The 14,700-nt window shown below is 46.7% G+C and overlaps 1 protein-coding gene across 1 annotated transcript in view; it reads left to right on the plus strand.

Moving 5' to 3' along the window:
• Positions 1-1,015: 1,015 nt before the first annotated feature.
• The window catches only part of mettl15 (methyltransferase 15, mitochondrial 12S rRNA N4-cytidine), a gene marked incomplete at both ends in the record, with an annotated part of 121,352 nt that continues 107,667 nt past the window's right edge, over positions 1,016-14,700 (plus strand). Inside the window, 2 exons of the mRNA XM_084437406.1 lie at positions 1,016-1,048; positions 1,155-1,244. Coding sequence (XP_084293532.1) covers positions 1,016-1,048; positions 1,155-1,244 — 123 coding nt within the window. The remainder of the gene's footprint in view (positions 1,049-1,154; positions 1,245-14,700) is intronic.

Consider the following 14,700-nt stretch of genomic DNA (forward strand, 5'->3'; position numbering starts at 1 on the left):
ACTAGCGAATAGTAGCTGACCTAAACGGCAAATATGAGAATAATGTATAACATAACTTGCATTCTTAACCGACTAGTGAATATACCTTAATCTTCTTTGTAATATTGTAGCGAACGGGGGTCGTTAATAATATCTTACCGTCAATCAGCTAACGTGTTGGAAAGTAAATCGTCTCGATCCAACGCATGGATGTATTAATAGATCCAACGATTACCTTTTGCCTTGTAGTGTACAACATTAACATCTCAAACAAGTGACCGTAAATTCGGCCGGATGCAACCAACCAAGTTAATGTAGCTTATCGTGTCCAGGCGACAGTAACCTGTCTAGCGCTTAAACGGAACGCTTGGTAACACACGTTCCCTTGAAGAGTAATTTGTGGATGCACAAGTGAAGAACCAGAAGAGTGTCAGACAGGTAGCGAACTAGCTAGCTGCCTACTCTAAACGTGTTTATTGACAAGGGCTGCTTGACCTTAACGTTACGGTTAATACCTCACACAACTAGCCCTGTCTGTGACCTGCAACGTTATTCTAGCTATTTTTATGCTAGATCACCAAGCGGTAGCGTACACATTTTACATTTTATTCTGTTTATTTTTTGTTTTTGTAACGGTATAATATTATCGAACAGTAGCGTGCATCTTTATTGATATTTTTGCCACCGATTTCTGACTCATTCCAGCTGCCAGTCAGCCCTTAGAATCAAAACGTGTGGGCTATGCACTGTAAAGTGTCACGCAGATATGTTGAGCCCTAACCTGCTTTTTCATGGGCCTACCGATAAAGCAAAACCATTTTCAAAAGTACATTTGTTTATGTTTTAGTAGTTAATTTGGTCTTTTGCCCACAGTGGTTTAATTCTGCAGAAGAAATCCATGCCGTAGTGGCACCGTTTAGGTGCTCGTGTCATCTCAGGGGAGCAGCTCTATAGGCTCTGCCTGGGTGGCGTGACTCATGCGTCTCCTTTTCTATTCCCCAGATTCCTTGGAGCTGACCATGCCTTCCCTGCTTAGATGGTCCACTCTGAGATCATTAAGAGGAACCCTGTCAGCTTGTAAAGCCAGCTGGCCTTGGAGGGGGTGTGGTTTGTTGTACTCATCTTGCTCAACTATTGGCCCCTTGGGTCCCTGTCACCTGGACAATTCTAAAAAGGACTCGGCCACCTCAGCTGAAGAAGAGGCTCCACATACACCTGTGATGCTCAAAGAAGTGCTGCACTGTTTAAATGTTCAACCTGGCCAGGTAAGTTTGTACAAATATTCTGAACCACGCCCCATTCATTTGAATATAAGGATTGGAAATGTGACATTCCATTATGAAATATGGCATTATGAAATAAAAATGACCTGGAATAAATGCATTATGAAAAATGTAATTTCGAAAAAAAAAAAGTATTTATTTATTGACTTATAAATACATTAATATTTGCATTTATTTATATATGTATTACCTCATATTTATTTCAGGATTTATTTCATAGCCATATTTATTCATTTCAAAGCCCATATTTATTTATTTATTTATGTATTTATTTAATTTTGGCACATTTGCTATTCCATGTAGATATAGTGGCACTGTATTCATTAGTCATTTTGGGTGCCGGATGGAAAACTAAATATAAAATAATTTGATTTAAAAAAAGAAAGAAAAATAATTAAAGTCACCACTCTCAGTAGCCTACTCAGGCTGTAGGTGTATAGTTATTATCACATTATGCATCTGGTGGGTGGGCAATAATCCAACGCAAGCGCATTAATTGGTTGTTTAGTCATACGCATGTTCCCATTCTTGCTAGCTAGCTAACATTAGCCATCACCTGGCACAAAGAGAGACTTTCTGTGCTCTGGAAATTATTTTGTTGAAAACAAAACATTTGGGCACTGGTTGGAAAGCTATGGCATTTTGAAACATGTCATAATTCATTAGCAATCGAAAGCTAGCCTACCTTGCAACCGCACAAGGCTCTGGATTGGTTGCAGAATGGTTGCACGCACGTACCAGCATCACATTACATCCGGCACGTTTGCCTTGCTCTTATCTAGGTTGGATACGGTAGTAATCGCATCCTCTGTGGATCTGTTGGGTCTGTATGTGAACTGTAGGGTTCCCAGTGTGCTGAGCAGATGGGGTCCTTGACCAGCCTCTCGAAGTTTCATCACCACAGAGGTGTGGGCTACCAGGCGATAGTCATTAAGGCAGGCTGGTCTTGGCTTCTTGGGTACAGCGATGATGGAGGACTTCTTGAAGCATGTGGGGACAATGGACTGTGCCAGGGACAGGTTGAATATCACTGTGAATACAGGTGCCAGTTGGTTGGCGCACGCCTTTAGGACCCGTTTATTTGTTTGTCAGTAGGATTACGCAAAAACAACTAGACCGATTTTCAGGAAACTCGGGAGAGGGGTGTAACATGGGCCAACTGGAACCAACCCTAACCCTAACCCATTACACTTCAGAGCGCATCCGAATCACGGGGCGGCTCCACTAACTAAAACAAAACTTTTACCTAAGCCAGCTCCTCATTTGGGGGCACTAGAGACAGAGTTTGGACTGGGATGTGTGGAGGGAGAGCCCTGGAGTGCCCATTCACCTCCATTCATTTTTGCTCAGGAACTAAAAAAATTGTATCTGTATAACTAGTATACTGTACACAACACCCCATTCTGTATAACTAGTATACTGTACACAACACCCCATTCTGTATAACTAGTACACTGTACACAACACCCCAGTCTGTATAACTAGTATACTGTACACAACACCCCATTCTGTATAACTAGCTACTAGCACTAGCAAATGTTAGCTGGCTGTGTTTTGCTCTGTTCTTGATTTCAGTCTCAGCAACATGGCTACTTATACACAAGACCTTATGTTAGGAAAACGTTCTCTCTGTCATCCTCAGATGATCTCTCCATCCAGCAGCATGTCCTCCATGCATGCACCAGCAACATCATGATAGAAGGTCACTCATAGCTCGGACTGCGAGCATTCATACCAGGGGACAACGAGAAAACTACTAGTTAGTGGAAAGCGGTGCAGTTCTCCATGTGTAGCCTGTGTGATGCGCTTTTGCTAAATACTTCAAAGATTGCTTGTTTTTCCTCCCTCACTTGCAGAAGACTGTTTGCACGTAGCAATGAGCAACCAAACGTTTGAGGGTTTCCATTCTCTCCACTCAGAGCAGCTGGTCTCCACGCGTGTGTGAGCGGGTGTTGCACAATATGGACCCGCTGTTGTGCAACACAGAATTGGAGAGAGGAGAGATGTCTCTCCTGATCATTTATAGTGAAAATGCTTCCTAGACGCATATATTAATTTTAGTGCTAGTTAGAAATAGGGTTGGAAAGATAAAAAAATGTAATATAACTATATAGCTTAAATAAAGATTATTCTTTAAATAGAAAATCAATTTCCAATCCTGTTAATTTTGACCGGGCACAGCCATCTTACTTCTTTGGATGCATTGACGCACGTTTGGCAAGTCGACGTATTTACATAGTCGATGCCCTAATAACGTAGTGATGCCCTAATAATGTAGTGATGCCCTAATAACGTAGTGATGCCCTAATAATGTAGTGATGCGTTAATAACGTAGTGATGCCCTAATAATGTAGTGATGCCCTAATAATGTAGTGATGCCCTAATAACGTAGTGATGCCCTAATAACGTAGTGATGCCTTAATAACGTAGTGATGCCTTAATAACGTAGTGATGCCTTAATAACGTAGTGATGCCCTAATTATGTAGTGATGCCCTAATAATGTAGTGATGCCCTAATAATGTAGTGATGCCCTAATAATGTAGTGATGCCCTAATAATGTAGTGATGCCCTAATAACGTAGTGATGCCCTAATAACGTAGTGATTCCCTAATAACGTAGTGATTCCCTAATAACGTAGTGATGCCTTAATAACGTAGTGATGCCTTAATAACGTAGTGATGCCCTAATAACGTAGTGATGCCCTAATAACGTAGTGATGCCCTAATAACGTAGTGATGCCCTAATAACGTAGTGATGCCTTAATAACGTAGTGATGCCCTAATAACGTAGTGATGCCTTAATAACGTAGTGATGCCCTAATACTTTATTTAGACTCAAACCTCTGGACAGTGCTCATCTGGGTCCATTTCAAGATGTATGACACATTCAGTGTAAATACATACTCACCTCTGAAGAAACAACATTTTGAAACATATTTTTGGGACATCTTAATTGTGCTATTGCTAGCAGAACAATTTTTCTTTTGCGATGGTCAGCTTGATTGAGCTGAAATGGAACCTTTATTGAGGGGGCAAAAACTGTCAACTGATCCACATTTATAGTTTTTTTTCTCAAAAAATAGAATGGTCTATACATCTTCAAAATGGTACTGCACTTATATAGCGCCTTTCTACCTTAACGGACAAAGCGCTTTACAATGGACTCTCATTCACCCATTTACACACACATTCACACACCAGTGGCGGCAAGCTACCATGCAAGGTGTTAGCCTGCTCATTGGGAGCAATTTGGGGTTCAGTGTCTTGTTCAAGGACACTTCGACATGTGGACAGGAGGGGACGGGAATCGAACCGCCGACCCTGTGATCATTGGACAACCTGCTCTACCTCCGGAGCCCATAGCCGCGAGTGTCTACAAATTTTGTTTACATTCTGCAGAAGTGACGTATGCACTTTATTGTGCATAAACATTGCCAAATGTAGGCCCTGTTAAAATGTGACTCAGTGGGACGTGAGAGTGGAAGTGACCTCAACATCAGTGACTAGACTCTTTGGAAAGTTATTTGTTGCAAAACTTCAACATTTCTCAGCTCATACTTTTCCAGGGAGAGGGAGCGAGGAGTGGTCAGGACGCCGTGCGCTACCTTCCTTGACTTTCACTTACTCTACATACTACCAGGACAGATGGGCATGAGTCAAAGGCCCTTCTGTTGTGGTGGGTAGCGCCGGGCGGGGGGGTGCCTGAGGGCCCTCCCGGAGTTGCTGGGACACCATGACGCACTGGCAGGGCTAGGTGGGCCATGGTTCAACAGCTTAGTCATGAGCTGGGCCGTGGTTGAGCTGTTGGCAGAGTGATGGGTGCTGAGAAGCGCCCACTTCAAGTTTAGCAGCTTGTGAGGATCCTCCTCCACCGCCCGCCCATCAGCCACCTGTCCCAGCGGAGCCACGCAGGCGCGGTTAAAACAGCATTCCATAGAACCTTCTGATGTCATTTAAGTCACATGACTCACCATTCACATACTGTATGTGACATGCACAAAGAAATAGGCACAGCAAGTGTAAGCTGCACATCTAGCCTATATTAAGACTTCTGAACTACTGCTCCATATTCTTCGATCGTGAAACCGCCTGCTTCTTCATACCCCAGGACTAAGATCTGCTCTATGGAGACCCTGCTTCTTCATACCCCAGGACTCAGCTCTGCTCTATAGAGACCCTGCTTCTTCATACCCCAGGACTAAGATCTGCTCTATAGAGACCCTGCTTCTTCATACCCCAGGACTAAGATCTGCTCTATAGAGACCCTGCTTCTTCATACCCCAGGACTAAGATCTGCTCTATAGAGACCCTGCTTCTTCATACCCCAGGACTAAGATCTGCTCTATAGAGACCCTGCTTCTTCATACCCCAGGACTAAGATCTGCTCTATGGAGACCCTGCTTCTTCATACCCCAGGACTCAGCTCTGCTCTATAGAGACCCTGCTTCTTCATACCCCAGGACTCAGCTCTGCTCTATAGAGACCCTGTTTCTTCATACCCCAGGACTCAGCTCTGCTCTATAGAGACCCTGTTTCTTCATACCCCAGGACTCAGCTCTGCTCTCTGGGAGACCGGTGCTCTTCAGCCTTGGGAACGCCCTCCTTGACAATCTGAGGGCAACAGAGTCTGTGTTCCTTTAGGACTGGTCTAAAGACCTGCTCATTTAGAAACATCTGTTTTGTATCTTGTGTGTGTGTGTTTACATATATATATATATATATATATATATATATATAATTTTTTTTTTTTTTTTTTTTAATTAGTGCCTCTGTTACTATTCTGCTTGTTATCCTTTGTTTTGTTATTGACTAGATTGTCTGACAATGAAGTGCCTCATATTTTTTATTCATAATAATAATAAATAATAATAATTATTATTATTATTAATAACCTAAAAAGGGTATCAAAACAGTAGCTAATCTATGATGTATCATCCATTTGCTAAGCTATTGACAGCTTCAATTTTATTCGTTAATATAAAATATGAGACCATTCTTTTGGCCAGTGGAGCTAGCTACAGTGTTGTTTTTTTCTTTTCCTAAACCAAGCACATGTAAACACTTAAAGGCTATTACAACAGAAATTCAGTGTGTCAGAGAGAGAGGGAGCGAGCCCGAGAGACAGAGAGAGAGAGAGATGGCATATGTCTGTGACAACCAAATACCCATTACCTTTTCCTGAACTGGTCAGCCAGCCAATCAGCTGTACGCTCTGTTTCCTGCTGCTCTCCTATGGAGCCCCATGGAATCACAGCCCCAGAGTGATGTCACTGACAAGTCAATGATGGGGCGGAGGAAACCCGCCCCCGATGTCAGACAAACACCCGCTCCAATCACAGAGGAGAGCCATTTATATTTTGATCTGCCATTGTAAAGCAATCAGGCTTGCGTAGTTGCTCTTGCCAGGCGGAGTGTGTGCGTATGAATGGAACACTTAGGGAGATGATGGGAGTCTGAGAGCAAATGCTGCAATTACACCAAAGTGGGTAAACGCAGCCTTTCAGTGCCGCACTGCCTCCCACGCGTAGGTCCGGCACATATATCCCTCCGCGGGTAACTCACACTGTTATTACTGTAGCTAAAAGAAGTCATTTAGTCTACATTGGTGTTCCCTTTCTTTATCTTTTTTTAAACAGACATACATAAAAATCAATCCCTGATTTCCTTTGTGGCCTTTGAAGGCTGTATTAGATGAGCTTCTTTATCTGGAGCGATCCTGCCTGCTCACCTCCCCATCAGACACAAATTAGACAAACTAGATTGGCCTCATTAACCACCAAATTAGCTCTTAAAAGATTACGGTTCGTACAATTCAATATCACTATTCACCTTGAACCTGGATATGTTCTGGGTGGATAACCATTTTAGCCTAATTATCTGAGCCGTCAGGATGCAATTGTAGCATTTGGTTAATTGAATAATGGACAGTATTGGGGTCCAGAGTGTGATTATAGGCTGTGATAGGGGTGGACTGAGAGAGGTGTGTGTGTGTGTGTGTGTGTGTGTGTGTGTGTGTGTGTGTGTGTGTGTGTGTGTGTGTGTGTGTGTGTGTGTGTGTGTGTGTGTGTGTGTGTGTGTGTGTGTGTGTGTGTGTGTGTGTGTGTGTGTGTGTGTGTGTGTGTGTGTGTGTGTGTGTGTGTGTGTGTGTGTGCCATCCTTAGTGCAGGTGAAGCCTTTTCTATAGCTCATGGATTCCAAGCAGGTGTTGTTGACCTGGGAATAAGACCAACATTACAGAATAAGACCAACATGGGTGATTATTACAGAATAAGACCAACATGGGTGATTATAACAGAGTAAGACCAACATGGGTGATTATTACAGAATAAGACCAACATGGGTGATTATTACAGAATAAGACCAACATGGGTGATCATTACATCTGTTGGGCAGACTCTGTCCCCATGTGCGTGAGAATGTGGAAAGGTTTTAGCAAAGGTAGCTTATTACTTGAATTGTTTAAATGTCCCCCTACGTTGTCACTGTGCCTGTCTGCTGACCATGATGAGTCATAGTTTGTGTGACATCTTCCGAGTCATCAGAGCCCTCCTCAGAGGGGCTTCATATCACTCTGTCAGGACAGCCCCGTCACTCACATCAGCCCCGTCACTCACATCAGCCCCGTCACTCACATCAGCCCCGTCACTCACATCTCAGGCTGAGTCACGGCGGAGTCACAGCCCGGCCCTGAAGAGGGACTCGCATCACTCAACCTCACTGTCCCTCACCTCACCTCACCTCACCTAACCCTAACCCTGTCCCTCACCTCACCTCACCTAACCCTAACCCTGTCCCTCACCTCACCTGACCCTAACCCTAACCCTGTCCCTCACCCTAACCCTGTCCCTCACCTAACCCTAACCCTGTCCCTCACCTCACCTAACCCTAACCCTGTCCCTCACCTCACCCTGTCCCTCACCTCACCTAACCCTAACCCTGTCCCTCACTTCACCCTGTCCCTCACCTCACCTAACCCTAACCCTGTCCCTCACCTAACCCTAACCCTGTCCCTCACCTCACCTAACCCTGTCCCTCACCTCACCCTAACCCTGTCCCTCACCTAACCCTAACCCTGTCCCGCACCTCACCCTAACCCTGTCCCTCACCTAACCCTATCCCTCACCTAACCCTAACCCTGTTCCTCACCTCACCTCACCTAACCCTGTCCCTCACCTCACCTCACCTAACCCTGTCCCTCACCTCACCTAACCCTGTCCCTCACCTCACCTAACCCTGTCCCTCACCTCACCTAACCCTGTCCCTCACCTCACCCTAACCCTGTCCCTCACCTAACCCTAACCCTGTCCCTCACCTCACCTAACCCTAACCCTGTCCCTCACCTCACCCTAACCCTCCCTCGTCAACCTCACGCCATGCTTTCTTCATGAACCATAGGTTTTGTAACGAAAGGATGAAAACAACTGTGTTGGATTGGAATTGTTTAGAAGTTTTCAAGAACTCAAGTTCACACAGAAGTTTATTAACAAATATTGTTTTTCTCTTCATAAAAGAAAAAGAAAGACCTAACAACAATATCCATCCAACTGGCCCCCTTTCACTGTCTCCACCATCGTTCTGAGAGAAAAAGAGGCATCTTTTCAAAATCTACTGACTAAGAGGCTGTCGCCCAGAACCCGATGTTGTTGAGAGGTGTTTAGTCTTCGTCAGGTTCACCCTCCACTGCAGCCCACCTCTCCTCTCATTACCAGCCCACCTCTCCTCTCTCATTACCAGCCCACAGCCCACCTCTCCTCTCTCATTACCAGCCCACAGATGATGGAGTGGGTGACTATTTTTTCCACTTAATAGCTGTATCCTGTGCTCCCTCCTTCCCTCCCCCTCTCCTCCTCCCCTTCCTTCCCTCCCTCCCTCCCTCCCTCCCTCCCTCCCTCCCTCCCTCCCTCCCTCCCTCCCTCCCTCCCTCCCTCCCTCCTCTCTCCCTCCCTCTCTCCCTCTCCTCCCTCTCTCCTCTCTCCCTCCCTCCCTCCATCTCTCCTCTCTCCCTCCCTCTCTCCCTCCCTCCCCCCCCCTCTCCTCCCTCTCCTCCCTCTCCTTCCCCTCTCCTCCCCACCTGCGTTCACACGCCCACGCAGCCAGAGGACAGCCCGCCGCCTCCACAGGAAGGAAGTGATTTGTTTGTTTAAAATCAGCCAGGGATCCCCGGCCGTCTCTCTCGTTGTTTAGTACCACCTTCCTCCTCCGCATCCTCCTCTTCCTCCACCTCCTCCTCCACGTCAATTACCAGGCTTCCCCGGGCAGGTGGCCGAGGAACGAGCAGCGAGCTGTGGGGGAATCCTCTCCTTGTCTGCTTCTCTGTGGCGGTGGACGTCTTTGTTCGGGGGCCTCCGCCAGGGCAGAGTGGTCAGCTAGGTGTCCAGAGGACGAGGCAGCCGCTGCTGCTGCTGTAGCCAGGGGAGGAGAGAGGGGGCCAGCCAGGCTGTGCTGCTGTAGCCAGGGGAGGAGAGAGGTGGCCAGCCAGGCTGTGCTGCTGTAGCCAGGGGAGGAGAGAGGTGGCCAGCCAGGCGGACTCCCCACACTCCCCCTTGTGGATTTAACATGGCCTCCCGTCACACCTGCTGCGCTGCCATAGTCCAACTGTCCCTCTCAGAACACAAAACATATAATTTTACAACAGTAATTAGTGCAAGTCTCGTTACTGACTCTTCCAGGCTAACGTTCAGGCTTCGGTGAATCAGAACAGAGAGTAACAGAATGAGCTGGCTGAATGCAGCCTTTTGCTAAAGACTTGAGTTTTCCTCTGACAAGTGAAGACTGAGTATACATGTCTGAAGAAAATAGGCTTTATTGGTGCATAAGATTTGCAGCACAGGCATAACATCCACCTAAATAACATGACTGCCTGAAAGATCTCCAAGACTATAGACTAGAAGCACCAATGACTAAGAGAAACGTAGGCTGGCTGCTGCATTATTGATATGTTTAAGGTGAGGAGGCTACATGGACAAGTGGGTTTAGTCCGCTGGGTAAAGCTGGGCCCCCTCTGTGGGGTCTGCCTGTGGTTTATCTCACTCCTCCATTGTTTTCCGGAGCATGGAGCAGTGAAAGAGGAGGCTGGTGAATAATTGATGGGTGTAATTAAACACTCCAGCTAGGGACTCCGGGGCTGATTGACGGCCAGATATTAAGCCCTTGTCTCGTAAGGTTGCGAGTTTAGTCTGGGGTTATCAGTGGCCAGAGGAGTCTCACTGCCTGCCTGGCTTATTACTTTCATGAGTAGAGTCGTTCCATGGCGTGGTGTGAAAGAGAGTCTGGGACATTCATTAGCCAAATGGCCTGGCTCTGGGTCGGCGGGGCACCAGGTGCTTGAGGCTAGCGGAGGCTAGCGGAGGCTAGTGGAGGCTAGCGGAGCAGACGTCCCCCTTGTGGGTGCTTTTCCACACACACCGGCCCGCCCTGCACCCCGTAGCCTGCCTGTCTCAACCCACATCCTCCTAATACAATCTGGACATCCTGTTTCACTTGGATAACAATTAACATTGCAGTCAATAATTGGCAGAAGCATATTTCACTACACTATGAATGGGGATAGACATTTAAAGATTAGTCAGCATGTAAAGAAAGGGCTTTCCACACACCTCAACCAGTGCAAATGTCCAGTACTTCATTGCTTTCGGTCAGAGCATTAAAAGGATATGTAAACGGCCACAGTGTTGTGTTTTAAGGTTATCTTAGCCTTGTTATTAGCACAATCTGTCTCTCATTTGAATTGCACTGAGAATATGACTGCTTATTGACCAGTTTGCATTGTGGATTGGCTTCGAGTGTCCTGCGTTTAGGTCAAAGCTCTGTGATTCTGATGATGGCATGGTCAACTCCTGATGACAATCATGGGGGTGATATTTTTACTACTGCTGAACATGACAACAGAGGTTGAGAGAGAGAATGAGAGCGAGAGAAAGAGAGAGAGGAGAGGGGGAGAGAGAGTGAGAGGGCGAGAAAGAGAGGAGAGAGGGAGGGAGAGAAAGAGGGAGAGAAAGAGGGAGAGAGAGGGAGAGGGAGGGAGAGGGAGGGAGAGGGAGAGAGAGGAGAGAGGGAGAGAGAGGGAGAGAAAGAGAGGGAGAAAGAGGGAGAGAGGATAGGAGGAGGGGGAGGAATCCAGGGAAGCTGCGCCTGAAATCCAGTTTTAATAACTGTTATTTGAGTGCTTGCTCACAGTCATACAATATTGCTGAAAATGGGAAAAATAAACAAAGAGAAGCCCCTACCAGGACATGGGAGCTGCGTTATTATGGAGGGTTTTATTACAATATTTACATTTGTGCCTGTTGTGTGAGCGTGGGCATGCTAATCAGATGTATGCCCCATGGACAGCTGGATTGAGCTGGTGACTCATCCCTGCAACATGGCCTTGATTGGGATTCGGGTGAAGGCTCAGAAACTGCATTACCTCAATGAGCTTTCTCTTAACTGTTATTGCGGTAGATTTCCATAACTAAGAGCTTGTTTTTTTTTTAAACTGGAAAAGTAGATGAAGTGCTATGAGAGAGAGAGGAGGAAGGTAATAATTGTGTCAACTCATATTTTCATGATTGTTAGGTTATTACTATTATATTACTAAATATAGCTGCAAGCAGCAATGTGGGGGCCAAGCAGGACGTGCGACCAGCGCATCAAAGACAAGTGAAATACGTTATAGCCGCGTTCGAATCTCTACTGCAGTTTTGAAAATCGGGCATTCGGTTCAGAATAAACGCATTTCCAGCTTTGACAGATTGGTGGCGCTAGAGAGTTTGAGGTGTCGACAGACTTGGTGACGGGTCAGGGGACCATCCCCGATGAGTGTGCCTAATGTGTTTCGGATACATTAAAACGTTACTGAGATATGACCACACTTCCTGTTTGGCGGCTTGGACGCCAAATTCGATTGGCTGAAGCGGGCGAATGCCTTTGACAATCAAAAATCCCTGTAAGAATTTTGTGGAAATTGGTCTGGAGAATGTGTACAGCCAGTTTCATGTAGATTGGTGAAAATTCCTAGGAGGAGATACATTTTAAGTGTTTTACACAAAATACAAAATGGCGGGAAATCCAATTAGTGGAAATTGACATTATCGGGTGCGATGAACTCGGCATGAGCCAGGGATTCCAACGGTACCTCATTTTTGAAAATCGGTCACACAGTTCAAAAGGTGTGTCTAAATGCACTTTCAACTTTGACATGCTGTTGGCGCTAGAGGGTTCGAGCTGTTGCTCACAAGTGTCATGGAACTGTTCCCGATGAGTGTGCCAAATGTGGCTTTGATACATTAACAATTTGCTGAAATATGACCCCATATCCTGTTTGGCGGCTTGGACACCAAATTTGATTGGCTGTAGCAGGCGAACCCTTTCGAGAATCGAAAATCCCTGTACAACTTTTGTGGACATTGGTCTAGAGAATCTGTATACCGAGTTTCGTGCAGATTCCTAGGAGGAGATACATTTTAAGTGTTTTTCACAAAATCCAAAATGGCGGGAAATCCAATATGGCGGAAAATGATGTCATAGGGTGCGTTGAACTCGGTTTGAGCCAAGGAATCCAACGGTACCTCGTTTTTGAAAATCGGGCTTACAGGTCAAAAGTTGCGTGCACAAACGCACCTCCAACTTTGACACGTTGGTGGCGCTAGAGTGTTCGAGCTCTGGACATGGGTCTTAGTCAAAAGACTCAGGGGACTGTCATGAATGAGTATGCCAATTTTCACAACTTTTTACCATATGGTTCTATGGGCTGCCATAGACTCCAATGACAGAAGAAGAAGATGATGAATTAATAATAAGAAGAAGAAGAAAAGGTACAAACACAATGGTGGCCTTCACTGCTTGGCCCCCAATGAGTGTTTCTTAAGGGTGAAGACGGGATTTGGGTTTGATAGCAGTGATATTGTATCATGACATTAGCCGAGTTTCCATTACACTTTTTCGCAAAATAAAAGCGATATTTCTGAAGTTTCGATAAAGTACAATTGCGCCTTGTCAGTGTTTCCATTATGACTAGAATTGCGCAAAACTTGAGTAAAATCTCGTCCCGTGAGATTCAATTTGCGGAATGCGGAAGAAGGAAGGAGGACTGTAACCGGCGGTAACCATGAATATTCCAAACATTTTAAGAGCAGGAACAGTTATTTTGATGGGCGTTGCTGTTGTTGCTGATGTTGTCAACAGATGAAGACAGAGGGTGTTGCAATATGAACGCCAGAGTCCGTATGTGTGGCAGCGGCCATTAGGGACTTCTGGGAGAGGATCGTGGCCGAGGAGTTCACAGATGAGTTGTGGATCCAAAACTTCAGGATGACCCAGCCTACATTCGATGTACTGTGCGATTCGATCAAGGATCTAGTTGCGCCAGACCCATTATCCCCTCGGGAGCCAGTACCGACAAGGAAGCGAGTGGCTATCGCCCTGTACAAGCTGGCAACCTGCGCCGAGTACAGGGTAGTCGGTGAAACATTTGGTGTCAGCAAAACCACCGTACACAGGTGTGTGTATGGGGTTTGCCGGGCCGTCTGCCGCAGGCTGCTGAAGCAGAAGATCTGTGTGCCAGATGTGGACGAGGCGCTGGAGATTGCGTAGCGTAATTATGAGGCACACGGCATTCCCCAGGTCTACGGTGCCATCAACGGGTCTCACATGCCCCTCCGTGCCCCGAGGGATGGCTATCGGGATTATGTAAATAGAAAAGGTTGGACATCAGTAGTACTGCAGGCTGTGGTGGACGACCGACTACTGATCAGGGACATCAGCGTGGGGTCCCCTGGATGAGGGACATAAGTGTGGGGTCCCCTGGATGATGGACATCAGCGTGGGGTCCCCTGGATGAGGGACATCAGCGTGGGGTCCCCTGGATGAGGGACATCAGCGTGGGGTCCCCTGGATGAGGGACATCAGCGTGGGGTCCCCTGGATGAGGGACATCAGCGTGGGGTCCCCTGCATGAGGGACATCAGCGTGGGGTCCCCTGGATGAGGGACATCAGCGTGGGGTCCCCTGGATAAGGGACATCAGCGTGAGGTCCCCTGGATGAGGGACATCAGCGTGGGGTCCCCTGGATGAGGGACATCAGCGTGGGGTCCCCTGCATGAGGGACATCAGCGTGGGGTCCCCTGCATGAGGGACATCAGCGTGGGGTCCCCTGGATGAGGGACATCAGCGTGGGGTCCCCTGGATGAGGGACATCAGCGTGGGGTCCCCTGGATAAGGGACATCAGCGTGAGGTCCCCTGGATGAGGGACATCAGCGTGGGGTCCCCTGGATGAGGGACATCAGCGTGAGGTCCCCTGGATGTGCTCATGATGCTGCTGTGTTTGCAACATCACAGCTGTTCTTAAGGTAAAACTCCAAATCTTACCAATTATTATGGTCCTATTACGATCTTGTTTCAAGAAAGATTGTTCACTTGTTCCATTGGGGAGTTGTTTTTTTAACCTTGGGCAGCTTTT

The sequence above is a fragment of the Borostomias antarcticus genome (genome assembly GCF_949987555.1).
Source record: "Borostomias antarcticus genome assembly, chromosome: 4".
In the NCBI taxonomy this organism is placed as follows: Eukaryota; Metazoa; Chordata; class Actinopteri; order Stomiiformes; family Stomiidae; genus Borostomias; species Borostomias antarcticus.